General features: G+C 66.3%; 1 protein-coding gene across 1 annotated transcript in view; it reads right to left on the reverse strand.

Annotated features, from left to right (window-relative positions):
- ADCY6 (adenylate cyclase 6) overlaps positions 1–14,270 on the reverse strand; it is a 15,301-nt gene extending 1,031 nt beyond the window's left edge. The window contains 21 exon segments of the mRNA XM_071729369.1: positions 357–746; positions 1,610–1,873; positions 3,233–3,362; positions 4,455–4,484; positions 4,584–4,759; positions 5,803–5,961; positions 6,435–6,551; positions 6,644–6,731; positions 6,820–6,917; positions 7,715–7,862; positions 7,967–7,992; positions 8,625–8,753; positions 8,833–8,974; positions 9,077–9,235; positions 9,934–10,061; positions 10,161–10,272; positions 10,385–10,506; positions 10,691–10,840; positions 12,497–13,042; positions 13,044–13,338; positions 14,128–14,270. Coding sequence (XP_071585470.1) covers positions 357–746; positions 1,610–1,873; positions 3,233–3,362; positions 4,455–4,484; positions 4,584–4,759; positions 5,803–5,961; positions 6,435–6,551; positions 6,644–6,731; positions 6,820–6,917; positions 7,715–7,862; positions 7,967–7,992; positions 8,625–8,753; positions 8,833–8,974; positions 9,077–9,235; positions 9,934–10,061; positions 10,161–10,272; positions 10,385–10,506; positions 10,691–10,840; positions 12,497–13,042; positions 13,044–13,337 — 3,408 coding nt within the window. The 5' untranslated portion in view covers position 13,338; positions 14,128–14,270.
- Positions 14,271–16,124: the final 1,854 nt, after the last annotated feature.

Genomic DNA, 16,124 nt, shown 5'->3' on the forward strand with positions numbered 1-16,124 from the left:
TGAAAGAGGAGCAGAGGGAAACGGTGTCCAAGCCGGGATTTGGGTGAAGAAAGGGGTGGAGAGAAAAGGTGGGGGGTGGGAGAGGGTGTGGGGTGGGAAAAGTGTGAAAAGGAGGAGGTGGGAGAGGGTGTGGGTGGGGAAAGTGTGAAAAGTAGGAGGTGGGAGAGGACGTGGGTGGGGATGTGGGTGGAGGAAAAAGGGGGAGGTGGGCGAGGGTTTGGGTGGGAAAAAGAGGAGCGGAGGGAAAAGGTGCGGGGTGGGTGAGGGTTTGGGTGAAGAAAGGGGTGGAGGGAAGAGGTGTGGGGTGGGAGAGGGTGTGGGTGGGAAAAGTGTGAAAGGAGGAGGTGGGAGAGGACGTGGGTGGGGATGTGGGTGGAGGGAAAAGGGAGAGGTGGGAGAGGGTTTGGGTGGGAAAAAGAGGAGCGGAGGGAAAAGGTGCGGGGTGGGCGAGGGTTTGGGTGAAGAAAGGGGTGGAGGGAAGAGGTGTGGGGTGGGAGAGGGTTTGGGTGGGGGAAGGGGGGTGAGGGGAGGGCTCCCTGACCGATCTTCATCTGGAAGTTGTTGAAGGAGTGCTCGTTGATGTATTTCATCTGCTCCATCAGGTGCATGGCGTAATCCGCCAGGGCCGCGATGTGGCTCCGGCCCTCCCGGTCGTAGGTGGAGGCGTTGAGGCCCGAGGCTGCCATGTAGGTGCTGCCAATGGTCTTGATCTTCTCCAGCTGGCGGTACTTCTGCTCACTGATGATCTGGGAGGAGGTGGAAAAAGGGGGGGACATCACCCCCACCCTCCTCCCCAGGGCTCCTCTGCACCTCAGCTGCATCCCACCCCCAGGTGTCCCCAGCTCTGCTGCTCCATAACCTCTCCACCACCCCACACACCCCATCCTCTCCCCCCCACACCCACCCACAATGCTCCACAGCCCCTCCATCACCCCTCACCTCCCATCCTCTCCCCCCCACACCCACCCACGATGCTCCACATCCCCTCCAGCACCCCACTCACCCCCTCCTCTCATCCCCCACCCCACCCACAATGCTTCACAGCCCCTCCAGCACCCCACACCCCCATTCTCTCCCCCCCACCACCATTCACCCCTCTTTTCCCCCTCCACACTCCCCCCACCCCATCCTCTCCCCCCCCAGCCCCCCCCTGATGCTCCACATCCCCTCCAGCACCCCACACACCCCCTCCTCTTCCCCCCACACCCCACCCACGATGCTCCACACTCCCCCCACCCCATCCTCTCCCCCCCACCCCCACCCACGATGCTCCACACTCCCCCCACCCCATCCTCTCCCCCCCACACTCCCCCCACGATGCTCCACATCCCTTCCAGCACCCCACACCCCCCATCCTCTTCCCCCCACCCTACCACTCAGCCCCCTCCTCTCCCCCCACCCCACCCACGATGCTTCACAGCCCCTCCATCACCCCACACCCCCCCTCCTATCCCCCCCACGATGCTCCACAGCCCCTCCTCTCCCCTCCAACACACCCCCACGATGCTCCACCCCCCCTCCCACCCCTTCCTCTCCCCCCCACCCCAACCCATGATGCTCCACAGCCCCTCCCTCACCCCCACCCCCCACCCCGCCTCCCTCCCAGCACCTCGTCGAAGTCGGCGATGATCTCGTTGAGCAGCCTCAGGCACTCCACCCCCTCGTTGTTGGCCTCCAGCTCCACGTAGAACTCGGAGAAGTTGCTGATGGAGGCGAACATGACGGCCACGCACTCGCAGGACTGGTAATAGAGCTCGTCGTTGCGCCGCTCCCGCGCCAGAAAATGGGCGGCCACGTCCTTGGGGAGGATGTTGTGCAGCAAGCGCCGGTTGTAGGCCTGCAGCTCCTCCATGTCCTCCTTCTCACCCGTCGCCTGAGGCACGGGCAAGAAAAAAGGATCAACTTTCTGGGCTTGGGAAAGACCTCGGGAGGTCCTGGAATCCAACTGGCTCCATCCTGCTCGACCCTGATCCGTGGCACCTCCAGGAACTGGGGTTCAATGTCCCAGATCTCTGGGAGATGTTGTCCTCAAGATCCAATCTGAACCTCCCCTGGGCAACTTGAGGTTGGTTCCTCTTCTCCCATCCCTTGTTCCTTGGGAGCAGAGCTCGACCCCCCCTGGCTCCAACCTCCTCTCAGGGGATGGCAGAGCCCAAAGGTCTCCCCTCAGCCTCCTCTGCTCCAGGAGCAACACCCCCAGGGCCCTCAGCTGCTCCTCAGTATTCTCCAGGCCCTTCTCCATGTCCTCCAGACCTCCATGTCCTTCAGATCACTCTCCATGTCCTTCAGACCACTCTCCATGTCCTTCAGACCACTCTCCATGTCCTCCAGACCTTCTCCATGTCTTCCAAACCCCTCTCCATGTCCTCCAGACCCTTCTCCATGTCCTCCAGACCTTCCTCCATGTCCTCCAGACCTTCCTCCATGTCTTCCAAACCCCTCTTCATGTCCCCCAGACCCTCCTCCATGTCCTCCAGACCCTTCTCCATGTCCTCCAGACCCTTCTCCATGTCCTCCAGACCCTTCTCCATGTCTTCCAAACCCCTCTCCATGTCCTCCAGACCTTCCTCCATGTCCTCCAGACCTTCCTCCATGTCCTCCAGACCTTCCTCCATGTCTTCCAAACCCCTCTTCATGTCCCCCAGACCCTCCTCCATGTCCTCCAGACCCTTCTCCATGTCCTCCAGACCCTTCTCCATGTCCTCCAGACCCTTCTCCATGTCTTCCAAACCCCTCTCCATGTCCTCCAGACCTTCCTCCATGTCCTCCAGACCTTCTCCATGTCCTCCAGATCCTTCTCCATGTCCTCCAAACCCCTCTCCATGTCTCCCAAACCCCTCTCCATGTCCCCCAGACCCTCCTCCATGTTCCCCAGACCCTTCTCCATATCCCCCAGACCCTCCTCCACGTCCTCCAGACCTTCTCCATGTCTTCCAAACCCCTCTCCATGTCCTCCAGACCTTCTCCATGTCCTCCAGACCTTCTCCATGTCCTCCAGACTTTCTCCATGTCTTCCACACCTTCCTCCATGTCCTCCAAACCACTCTCCATGTTCTCCAGACCCTTCCCCCTCTCTGTTGTCCTCCTCACCCCATGGATCCAACCTGTCCCACCCCCTGGAGACCCTCACCCCGTGGATCCAGCTTTCCCCCATCCCTTTCCAGCCCCCTCAGGAAGACCACTGCTCCCACCCACCAGGACCCAGCACCCTTGGGGTGACCCCAGCTCCTACCTGCAGCTTCCAGAGGAAATCCAGGCGGGCAGTGGACTCGACCTGCTGGGCGTGCAGGTACAGTGCCAGGGCGAAGACAGCCAGGATGGTGGGGGTGACAAACTGCAGGGCCACCTTCCCCTCCGCTGGGCTGTGGGCACCCCACACCCACTGAGATGGGGACACCACCCCAGGGACCCCAAACCTCCACCCAAGATCCCAAACCCATGACCCCAAACCTCCACCCAGACCCCAAACCTCCACCCAAGATCCCAAACCCATGACCCCAAACCTCCACCCAAGATCCCAAACCCATGACCCAAAACCTCCACCCAAGATCCCAAACCCATGACCCCAAACCTCCACCCAGACTCCAGACCCATGACCCCAGACCTCCACCCAGACCCCAAACCCATGACCCCAAACCTCCACCCAGACCCCAAACCTCCACCCAAGATCCCAAACCCATGACCCCAAACCTCCACCCAGACTCCAGACCCATGACCCCAAACCTCCACCCAAGATCCCAAACCCATGACCCAAAACCTCCACCCAGACTCCAGACCCATGACCCCAAACCTCCACCCAGACCCCAAACCCATGACCCCAAACCTCCACCCAAGATTCCAAACCCATGACCCAAAACCTCCACCCAGACTCCAGACCCATGACCCCAAACCTCCACCCAAGATCCCAAACCCATGACCCCAAACCTCCACCCAGACTCCAGACCCATGACCCCAGACCTCCACCCAGACCCCAAACCCATGACCCCAAACCTCCACCCAGACCCCAAACCTCCACCCAAGATCCCAAACCCATGACCCCAAACCTCCACCCAGACTCCAGACCCATGACCCCAAACCTGCACCCAAGACCTCAAACCCATGACCCCAAACCTCCACCCAAACCCATGACCCCAGACCTCCATCCAGACCTCAAACCTGCAACCAAGACCTCACACCTGCACCCACAGCCCCAAACCCGTGACCCCAAACCTCCACCCAGACCCCAAATCTGCAACCAAGACCCCAAAACCTCTACCCAGACCCCAAACCTCCACCCAAGACCCCAAAACTACATCCACTCAAGGGTCCCCCAAAGATGCACCCACCCCAGGGCCCCCTTAACATTCCCCCAGCCCCTCAGCTCCACCCACCCAGCAACGGGACCCCCAAACACCCCCCCGGGGGACCTCCCCACCCCACTCCCAGATCCCCACTGCTCCCAGTTCCCCACTCACCATTCCCCTGGGGTCCCATTGAAAGGGGGCCTGGGAGGAGGGGGGTGAGAGAGGAGCAGAGGGTTAAGGGGGGGTGGGGGACACATCCCCCGGGGTGGGGACAGCGGGGGGGGGACAGGGGGCACTCACAGGGCGTTGGCCACCACCAGGAGGTCGGCGTTGTCAAAGAGGGTGGCCCGGGGCCCCTCCACCAGCAGGAGGTAGGTGGCCTCGATGGCCACCATCAGGAGCAGCTTCCCAATGGTGCTGATGTGCAGGAAGACGGAGCAGGCGAGGAGGCTGAGCACCACACTGTGGGTGAAGTACTGCAAGGGGGGGACAGCCCGGGGGTGGCCGGCACCTTCGGGACCCCCTCTGGCACCCCCTGCCCGTGGGGAACCCCTGTGGCACCCAATAGTGGCACCCAGTACCCGTGGGGACCCCCTGTGGCACCCCACATCCACAGGCACCTTGCACCCATTGGGACTCCCTGCAGCACCCCATACCTGTGGGGACCCCCTGTGGCACCCCACATCCACAGGCACCTTGCACCCATTGGGACTCCCTGTGGCACCCCATAGTGGTACCTAATGCTCATGGGGACCCCCTGTGGCACCCCATACCCATGAGGAACCCCTGTAGCACCCCGTGCCCGTGGGGAACGCCTGTGGCACCCAGGACTCGTGGGGAACCCCTGTGGCACCCCATACCTGTGGGGAACCCCTGTGGCACCCCATACTCGTGGGGGACCCCCTGTGGAACCCAGGACTCATGGGGAACCCCTGTGGCACCCTATAGTGGTACCCAATACCTGTGGGGACCCCCTGTGGCACCCCACATCCACAGGCACCTTGCACCCATTGGGACTCCCTGTGGCACCCCATACCTGTGGGGAACCCCTGTGGCACCCCATGCCCCTGGGGACCCCCTGTGGCACCCCATGCCCATGGGGACCCCCTGTGGCACCCAATAGTGGCACCCAATGCTCGTGGGGACCCCCTGTGGCACCCCACATCCACAAGCACCTTGCACCCATTGGGACTCCCTGTGGCACCCCATACCTGTGGGGAACCCCTGTAGCACCCCATACCCATGGGGACGCCCTGTGGCACCCCATAGTGGCACCCAATGCTCGTGGGGACCCCCTGTGGCACCCAATAGTGGCACCCAATGCTCGTGGAGACCCCCTGTGGCACCCCACAGTGGCACCCAATGCTCATGGGGACCCCCTGTGGCACCACCCTTGGGGACCCCACCGTGCCTGCCAGTGACCCCCTGCCAGCACCCTACAACTGTGGGGACCAAGGAGGACCCAGCACCCACCGGGCCCATGCAGGACCCCACCCGTGGGTGCCCCACAGCCCCTCACCTCAGGGAAGTCACAGACCATCCCGTCCCGGTGACAGAGACCCCCGGGGGTCCCCAGGGAGATGTTGAGGGCCTGGAGCTGGCAGGGTCCCACTGCCTCGGGGGTGACGTTGAGCTCGTGGGCGACACAGTCCCGCAGGGCCACCCGGCTGCAGGAGAACTGGGGGGGAGGGGGGAAAAGAGGGGTTAGGGGACCCCCCAGAACCCCCAGATGCCCCCAGACCCTCCCAGCTCCTCAACCCCCCCCAGATCTCCCCACCCCCCCAAGTCCGCAGAACCCCCCAGACTCCACACCCCCTCCCAGGTCCCCCAGCCACCCCAGTTTGGCCCAGACCCCCCCAGGTCCCCAGACCCCTAAAAACCCTCAGAGCTCCCCCAGACCCCCCAGTTCCCCCAAGCCCCCCAGACCCTCCCACCCCCTTCCAGCTCCCCCAGACCCCCCCACCACCCCAGGTCCCCAGAACTCCCCCAGACCCCTGCTTCCCACAAGCCCCCCAGACCCTCTCAGATCCCCCAGGCCCTCCCAGCTCCCCCAAGATGCCCCCAGGCCCTCCCAGCTCCCCAGACCCCCCAGGCCCCCTCCCAGGTCCCCAGAACCCCCCAGTCCCTCCCAGTCCCCCCCAGCCCCCCCACCATGTTGACAAAGGCGGCGATGAAGACGAGGAGGATGGTGAAGACCCCAATGGTGGTGCTGCGGGTGCGGGACTGAACGATGGCCCTGGAGAGCCTCTGCAGAGCCGTGGGGAAGAGCTGAGGAGGGGACAGGGACACTGTCACACACAGTTGGGGACACCCACCCCCCACCCCAACCCACCCACGCCCCCCACCCTCCCCTTACTCACGGTGCCGCAGGAGTAGACGGTGCAGATGAAGAGGATGGCAGTGAGGAGGATGAAGATGGTGACGTAGACACCGAGCATCAGTGGTGAGCTGGGGACAGAGGTGGCCCTGAGCATTTGGGGGAACCACGGGGTTTAGGGGGGGGGGAGAAAATTGGAGGGGGGAGCAAAACACTCACTGGGGGAACACCACAATCTGGAGGCAGCAGATGAAGCAGAAGACGAGGAGGGTGCAGGCCACGTAACCCCCAAAGCGGTCGTCGACCTTCTTGGAGTACTGAGGGGAGGAGAAGGGTGAGAAAGGGGGGGACAGAGGGGACAGGGTGGGGGGGGACAGAGGGGATGGGATGGAGATGATGGAGGGGACAGGGTGGAGATGATGGAGGGGACAGAGGGAATGGGATGGAGATGATGGAGGGGACAGGGTGGATGGGATGGAGATGATGGAGGGGACAGGGTGGAGGGGGACAGAGGGAATGGGATGGAGATGATGGAGGGGACAGGGGGGAGGGGGACAGAGGGAATGGGATGGAGATGATGGAGGGGACAGGGTGGAGATGATGGAGGGGACAGGGGGCAGATGATGGAGGGGACAGGGGGGAGGGGGACAGAGGGAATGGGATGGAGATGATGGAGGGGACAGGGTGGAGATGATGGAGGGGACAGGGGGCAGATGATGGAGGGGACAGAGGGGATGGAATGAAGATGATGGAGGGGACAGGGTGGAGATGATGGAGGGGACAGGGTGAATGGGATGGAGATGATGGAGGGGACAGGGTGGAGATGATGCAGGGGACAGGGTGGAGATGATGCAGGGGACAGGGTGGAGATGATGCAGGGGACAGGGTGGAGGGGATGGAGATGATGGAGGGGACAGGGTGGAGGGGATGGAGATGATGGAGGGGACAGGGTGGAGGGGACCCCCCCCAGCTGAGAGGTGACTTGCAGCTGGGATGGAGAGGATGGAGGGAACCACGAAACCAGGCCTAGGAGGACCCCCGGGGAGGGTGGGGACATGAGGGTGACAAAGGTGGCGATGGGGATGGGATAAAGGGGACTTCAGAGTCCCCTGACCTTCTTCTCCAGCTCAGGGGTCTGGAAGGTGAGCAGGAACTTCTTGACGTGGTCCTTGCGGAGCTGATCGATGCTGCGGGCGTCGATGGCTCTGCTGAGGAACTCATCCACCTCATCCTCGGGGTTCAGGGCCTCCTGGGCACCACGGCTGGGGACACAGGGGACAGTCAGGGTCCCCCCAGACCCCTGGCTCTGCCCCAGCGAGGAGCTGGCTGCGACCTCCCCCAGGCACCTCACTTTGGGGACACTTACTTGTCCTTGCTGGAGTCATCGATGCCCTGGGGAGACACAAGATGGGGACGTGAGACACTGGCGTGGGGAGGGGGGGGACCCTCAGAGGTGACAAGGACATGGGGCATCCCTCAGGGTCACCAAGGCCACCAAAGATGGGGGATGGAGTCCCAAGGGTAATCAGGATTTGGGGGCACCCAAGGGTCTGCAAAGGGAGAAGGGGGGGATTGTCTGACACCAGTGAGGATGGGGGGGTCCCAGGGACAGGGAGGGTCCCCAAGGGCTGGTGAGGACAAGGGGGACACCTGAGGGTCCCCAAGAGCTGGTGAGGGTGAGGGGGACACCTGAGGGTCCCCATGGGTTGGTGAGGACAAGGGGGACAACTGAAGGTCCCCATGGGTTGGTGAGGATGAGGGGGATCCCCAAGGGCTGGAGAGGATGAGGGGGACACCTGAGGGTCCCCCGAGGGCTGGTGAGGGTGAGAGGGTCCCCGTGGGTTGGTGAACACGAGGGGGACACCTGAGGGTCCCCACGGGTCGGTGAAGACAAGGGGGACAACTGAAGGTCCCAACGGGTTAGTGAGAACAAAAGGGACACCTGAAGGTCCCCATGGGTTAGTGAGGGTGAGGGGGACACCTGAGGGTGCCCATGGGCTGGGGGGTCCCCATGGGCCACTCACCATCTGCCGGAAGGCTTTGGAGTCCTTGGTGCGGGAGAAGGAGCGTTCAGGCACCCAACGCGGCACCAAAGCCTCCGTCGAGTTGGCCCGCGCCCGCTGCAGCTTGGCCAGGATGGCTTTCTCCTCCTTCTGCAGGGGCAAGTGGCCATCAGAGGGGCAACCCCGGGTCCCCACGACGTCCCCGAGGCTTCCACCCCGCCCAACTCACGCGTTTCTGGCTGCAGCCGACGATCAGGAAGGTCTCGATGTTGTGTTCCTTCAGGTAAGCGTTGCGCTCCCCCCCGTGCCCCGGTTCCACCTCGTAGTCCCCGTTGAGGTACTGCAGGGTGGCCCAAGTGATGTGGATGCGCCTGGAGACGGGGCGGAAGGGGAGGAGGAGGTTGGAAGGGATGCTCGGAACCCCAAAACCCCGTCCCAGCGCCCTCCCCCCCCCCCCCCGGGTCCCGGCTCACCCGGCTTTGCCGCCCGCCTCCATCTGGTTGGCCAAGGTGACATCGTTGGACCAGACGTCGAACTGCCACTTGCGCAGCCCCAGGACACCGCAGTGCACCCGCCCGCTGTGGATCCCCACCCGCATGTTGACGTTCACCCCCGTCACCTCACGCACCAACCTGCGGTGACACCGGCACCCTGTCACCCCCCCGGCACTGCCAGGCAAGAGGGGGGCCAGCACCGGGGTTCTGGTGACACCAGGGAGGGGCCAGCACTAGGGACACACACAGACCCCAAGGTTCTGAGGACACCAGGGAGGGGCCAGCACAGTCCTGAGTTGAGGTGACACCAGGGAGGTGCCATTACCAGGGGGACACACAATCCCCAGGGTTCTGGTGACACCAGGGAGGTGCCAGCACCAGGGACACACACAGTCCCCAAGGCCGGAGTGACACCATGGAGGTGCCAGCACTGTCCCCAGAGTTGAGGTGACACCAGGGAGGTGCCAGCACAAGCTCCAGCACAGTCCCCAGGGTTGGGGTGACACCATGGAGGTGCCATTACCAGGGGGGGACACAATCCCCAGGGTTCTGGTGACACCAGGGAGGTGCCATTACCAGGGTCTAACATTGTCCCCAGGGTTCTGGGGACACCAGAAAGGGGCTAGCACAGTCCCCAGGGTTGAGGTGACACCACGTATGGCTCAGAACAAGGTCCAGCACTGTCCCCAGGGTTCTGGGGACACCAGGGAGGTGCCAGCACCAGGGTCTAACATTGTCCCCAGGGTTCTGGTGACACCAGGGAGGTGCCAGCACCAGGGTCAGCACTGTCCCCAGGGCTGGGGGTGCCAGCAGGAGGGTCCCCAGTCCCCACTCACGAGATGGCCTCGATCATGTCCACCCCCATCTCCACGCAGCAGTGTGCGTGGTCCCCCCGCGCCTCGGGCAGCCCCGACACGCAGTAGTAGCAGTCACCCAGGATCTTGATGCGCAGGCAGTGGTTCTCCTGGGGGATGGGGACAGACAGAGGGGTCGGGGGGGTGAGGAGGGGAAAGGGGGGGACCCCAGAACTCCTCCCCTGACTCCCCCCGGCCCCCCAACTCACTGCTGCCAGTTTGTCAAAGCGAGCAAAGAGCTCGTTGAGCGTCATCACCAACTCCTGAGCCGTGCACTGCGAGGCCAGGCTGGTGAAGCCCTCGATGTCAGCGAAGAGGATGCTGTGGGGAGGAGGAAGAGACCTGGAGGGCTGCAGAAAAAGACCCAGAGACCCCCCTCTCCTCCTTGGGGACACCCCCCCCTTCCCAAACCTCTCCCAAACCCCCCCTTTACCTGACGTTGTCGTGCTTCTGGATGTAAATCTTGTGGAACATCATGTCCTCCTTCTTGGTGTTGATGTCTTCCTTCATCTCCATGGCCACGTGCTGGGGCAGCACCGAGAGCAGCAAACGCTCCTGCACCCCGACACCACCCGTTAAGACCCCCGCACCCCAGCTTGGAATGAGGGACCCCAGCCCCTTCCCCATGGATCCCAGCCCCTCCTCCCATGGATCCCAGCCCCTCCTCCCATGGATCCCAGCCCCTCCTCCCATGGATCCCAGCCCCTTCTCCCATGGATCCCAGCCCCCCCGAGCCCACCTGCTGCCGGTTCTCCCGCTGGAGGTGCAGCCGGGCCTGGATGTAGCCCCGGGTCTCCTGGAATGCCTGGCGCTGGGACACCTCGGCCGGGTAGTGGGTGCAGACCCCCACCACGTTGGTGCAGAGGAAGATCAGAGCGTTGGCACAGAGCTGGAAAGGGTGTGGGGGGCTTAACGGGACCACCCAGGGACCCCCCAGCCCGTGGTGGGACCCGGGCAGCGCTGCCAACCCAAGCCTTCGATGGCAGGGGGGACATGGGGACAGCAAGCGAGGGGACACAGAGATGCTGGGAGCCAGGGAAAAGGGGTGGCAGGACCTGGGGACACGAGGGATCAAGGTTGGGGGGTTGTAGGGACTTGGGGGAGCTGGAGACCCAGAGTAGGGGGGCACCTGGGGCTGCAGAAAACAAGGACAGGGACCTGGGGACCCAGGGGAGGGGGCAGAGGGGACTTGGGGACAGGGTGGATCAGGGCATGGTGAAGTTGGGGGACCTGGGACCCGGTGGAAGGGGGACACGGGGACCTGGGGATGTAGGACACCAGGACAGGAGGGACCTGAGGATGCAGGACAGGGGAGGTACGAGGATGCAGGGACCCCAGGGCACATGGGGGTGCAGGGACCCAGGTCAGGTGGGCAGAGGGGACTTGGGGACATGGTGGCCCAGCACAATGTGAGTGTGGGGGACCTGGTGACCCAGGGCAGGAGGAACACAAGGATTCAGGGACACGGGGAGCTGGGACAAGGGGGGGTACACGGGGGTGCAACCAGGGCCCTGCGGGGCCCCGGAGGAGCGGAGGAAGCCGGGGGAGGGCCGGGAAGTGGAGATGGCTGCAGCGGGAGGGCTGCGGTTTCCCCCCTCCCTGTCCCTGTCCCCGTCCCTGTCCCCCGGGACCGGGGCCAGGCTATTTATAGTCCTCCAGCGGGGTGGGAGCGGGGGGCCCCCCACTGCATCCCCCTCCCCGGCCCCATCGCTCCCCCCATTCCCCTTGCAGGGGTTACCCGGGGGCTTCCCCTCCTGTGACCCCCCCCCGAGCCCCGCTGGGCTCACGCACCCCACACGCCCCCCCGCTCCCCCTGGCATCGCGTTCCTGTGCCCCATGGGGACAGCGTGGGGACAGCACGTGGCCCCGGCGCCAGCCAGGCAGGGCGAGGGTGACCCCGGGCAAGGGAGGGGGGAGCACAGCCAGGCCCTGCGGGGGCTGGGGACGACACAGAGCCCTGGGGACAAGGGGACCCCCCTCCCCCGCGCCCCCCCTGTGCACGCAGCACCCCACGGGGAGCACTCGTCACTCCACACGGGGGACACTGCCGGGGTCCGAGCTCCCCCTGGGTGGCAGCCACCCCCTGCGCTGGCGCCCTGGCCCTGCGCCCCCCCCTCGGGGGCTTCCGCCAGCCCCACAACGGGGGCTTTGTGGGTGCCCCCCCCGGCGCAGCCCACAATGGTGGCTCTGTGCACAGCCCCGCTGGGACCGGGGGCCCCATGTGTCCCACCCCCCTCCTCCGTGTCCCCCCCTCCAACCAGAGGCTGCAGCATCCAAGCAACCCCCAGCCACCCCACCAGCAGCACCCCCAGCACCCCAGCATAAGGACCCCCCCCCCACACCCTGGTCAGCCGAGGGGCCCCTCCCACATCCAGAATTTTCCACCAAGCTCCGAGAAAGACGAATTCCACCCGGAGAGGCACCCCCACCCCCCCTGGCCCGGGTGAGGAGCAGGGTGGTGGCGGTGGGGGGATCCCACCCAGGGCCTCGTGCTGCAGGCGGGCAGGACCCCCCCTGGAGCAAACCCCCCCCCCAAAATCTTTACCTGCTTCCAGAGGAAGGGGTCGCTGGCGTTGCGGTGCCAGGAGATGGCGAGGTGCAGGGTGGAGAGGAGGCCACCGGCGAGCACGGCCGCCCGCATCCTGACGGGCAGCAGGGTGTAGGTGATGTAGATGAAGAAAACGCTCCACCAGACCCCATCGGCCGCGTTCCGGGGGGTCAGGGCCACCGTCCCCAAAGCCTGGACCCCCGCCAGCAAGCCCAGCACCACGTAGCTCACCACCCACATGTAATCCTGGGGGAAAGCGCTGCGGCTGCACAGCACCATCAGGAGCAAGAAAAGGGCCGTGGCCCCGGCCAAAGCGGCCACCGCCGGCACGTTGGGGTCGCCGGGCAGGCAGTGGAAGAGAAGCATCACCCCGCAAACCAACACCAAAACCCCCATCAGCACCGTCAGGCTGCTCTGGTTCATCTGGAAGAAGTAACGTTGGTAAAGCCGCTCCAGCTTGGCCGATTGGAAACGTTTGGAACGGAAAACCTGGAGCAGGCGCCGCCAGCACTCGCCCGCCGACGGCCGCCCCCCCCCCGCCGCGGTTCCCGGCCCCTTTGGGTCCTTTGGGTTCGCCGTCCTCCAAGCCCAAGTCCACAGATTTGAGGCCCGGGTCGCCTGCCAGCCCCTTCTTGCCGTAGTGGTCCTCCTGCCAGGTGCAGCGCAGCCCCCGGGGGGGTCCCGCTCCCCGCTCCATCTCAGGGTCCTGCAGGCAGCTCATGTAGCGGGGGCCGCAGAGGGCGGTGCGGGGCCGGGACCCCTTCTTCCCGTTGCGTTCCCCCCATGCCGTCTTCCGTTCATCCACCTTGGGCACCAGGATGCCGCTGAACCACGACATGCTGCGGGGTTTGGGGGGGGGTGGGGGGGGTGAAAGGGAGTCAGGAGTTGGGGGGTCGGAGCTCAGCACTCAGTTGTTGTCATCCCCATCCTCCCCGACACCCCGAGAGGGACCCCCCGGGGGTGGCCCAGCCGCGCTGTGCCCACCTGGAAGGGACAGGCAGCAAAGGTCGTGCGTGTCCCCCCCCGGGGGGGCCCGAGGCCCAGCTCTGCCACCAGCCCCAGGGCCCCTGCGGGAAGGGCCGGGACCGGGACCGGTTTCCCGATGTCCCCGTGTCCCGGTGTCCCGGTACTCGGCCTTGCCAAGGCCGCCCGGAGCCCGGCGCAGCGACCTGCGGCAAAGCTGGAACCGTCCCGGGCGTCCCGGCCCTGTTTATCTTGAACAGCGGCCAACGGGCTGCACCGGGCACCGCGGCCCCGGGGCACCGAGAACCGGGCGGGACGTGGCAACCGGTCCCAGCCCCGGGGCGAGCAGAGGTGGGGAACGGCAGCCAGGGAAGGGCCGGTCCCGGTGGGGGCCGCTTCCTTGCCCGCCCGCCCCGGGAACAGCCCGCGGGGCCCCCGCCGAGCCCGGCCAAGTCACCCCGGACCCGCCACCGCCCCAGGGCAGCCCCGCCGCACCGGGCAAACCCCTCCCGCCCGGGGCCGCTCCGCTCCCACCGCCCTGGGGCCCAGCCCGGGAGCCCCCCCCGCCGCCCAGGGCCCCGCACAGCCCGGTCCCGGTGTCGTCTGTCGTGTCCCCCCCCCCCCCCCCCGCCCCTCTCCCGCCGCGCCTTGTCGGCCCCGCTCACCTCCGGCTCCGTCGCCCGCGGGGCCCCGCGCCCCGGTACGGCCCCGCCGCCGCCGGTTCCTACGCGGCGACCGCGCTGCGTCCCCGCCGCCCCATCCCGCGTCCAGACCGGGCCCCCCGCTGGCGGCTCCCGTGGCGGCTCCGGTCCCGGCCGCAGCCCCGGCCCAACCCCGGCCGGTGCCCGGTACCCGCCCCCCCTCCCCCCCCGCCCGGATCCGCTCCCGGCCGGTGGCCTTAAAGGCGCAGCGGCGGCGGCCCCGGTGCGGCCCCGGTGCGGCGGGGGAGGCGCGGGCGATGTGTGGGGGCGGCGGGCGCGCGCGCGGGCACGGGCGGACCGGCCCCCCCCCACCCCCCACCCCCCGGGGCTGCGCGCACACACACACACACACCCGCTGCACCGACATGGCGGGGGACAACGGGGGCACGCGCAGCCCGCGATCCCCCTCCCCGTCCACCACCACCACCCCCCGTGTATGCACACTCACACCCCCCCCTCCAGTGTGCCCCTTGCACACTCACCCCGCACACACCCCCTTCAGTGCCCCCCCCCTTTGCACACGCCCCCTGCCCACACCCCCTTGCAGACGCACACAAACACACGCCCCCTTGCACACGCGCGTGCAAGCCCTGTCGCGCGTGTGCGCACACGCGCGCACATCCCTTTGCACGCCCAGCTCCACGGCCCTCGGGCACCCCTGGCAGGCACGCGCACCCTTGCACACCCACCCTTGCACACCCCCTTGCACACTCACACGTGTTTTGCTCACACCTGGGCGCACACACCCAGGGGTGTTGCACGCTCCCCTTGCACACCCACCCTTGCACACTCGCCTCCCCACCCCCCCGCGTTCACTCACACCTATTTTGCACGCACATCCCCCCAATCTCCCCCCCCCCCAGGGGGTCCCCTCCTGCCTCCCCTCCCCACGCGCATCCGTGGGTCCGGCCCTGGCACCCCCGCCCCTGTCGGACCCCACCCGCAGCGGCAGTGCCGGGCCCCGCACCCCCCCCCTTTGTCCCCCCCGCACCCGCCGGGCCCCGGGGAGCGCAGATTAATCATTAATCATTAATTAGCAGCCGCTGGCGGGGCCGTGTCCCCGCGGCCCCACGCGGAAGTCCCGCCGCGCGGGGAGGGGAGGGTGGCACCTGTGTGGGGGACGGGCCCAGGGGACACCTCAGGGGACACCGGGGGGCGGCACCAGCCCCCCCAGGCCCGATCCTGCCCCTGGGATGGATCCTGGGGTGGATCCTGGTTCTCCCGGGGATCCTGGGATGGATCCTGCGCCTGGGATGGATCCTGGGGTGGATCCTGGTTCTCCCGGGGATCCCGGGATGGATTCTGCCCCTGGGATGGATCCTGGGGTGGATCCTGGTCTTACTGGGAACCCTTGGGATGGATCCAGGGAGGAGTCCTGGGGTGGATCCTGTTGGAGGCCCCTGGGATGCATCCTGACCCTGCTGGGGATCCCTGGGTGGATCCTAGGATGGATCCTGCTCCCGGGATTGATCCTGACCCTGCTAGGGATCTCTGGCATAGATCCTGGGGCGGATCCCGGGGTGGATCCTCTTGGAGCCCCGTGGGATGGATGCTGGTGTTGATGGAGATCCCCGGGACGGATCCTGCCCCCCCCGCCCCCTCCCCGCAGCCCCCGCCCATCGCATCGGCCGCTGATGCTGCGGCACCGCCGCACCGGGCCGGATCCACCCCCACGGGGGGTTCTAAGGGGGCAGTTTCCCCCCTGGGGGGGTAGATACCGCCGGGAGGGGCAGATACCCCACGGAGGGGGGGGAACGACGGTTGCGGTGCCGGTGGGATGCGGGCGGCGGGACTCGGGGGTCCCGCATCCCCGAACAGGCGTGGGCGCGGCGGCGGTCCCGGGGCTCCTCTTTCCCGCTGCCGGGCGGCCGATTCCCGCAGTACGGGAGGTTGCGGGGAGGGTCTATCCCCACTGCCTCCCCCCCTCCTCTCCCGGTGGCTGCCCAGCTTGCGGGGGCGCG

Source organism: Heliangelus exortis, chromosome 31 (genome assembly GCF_036169615.1).
Source record: "Heliangelus exortis chromosome 31, bHelExo1.hap1, whole genome shotgun sequence".
NCBI lineage: Eukaryota > Metazoa > Chordata > Aves > Apodiformes > Trochilidae > Heliangelus > Heliangelus exortis.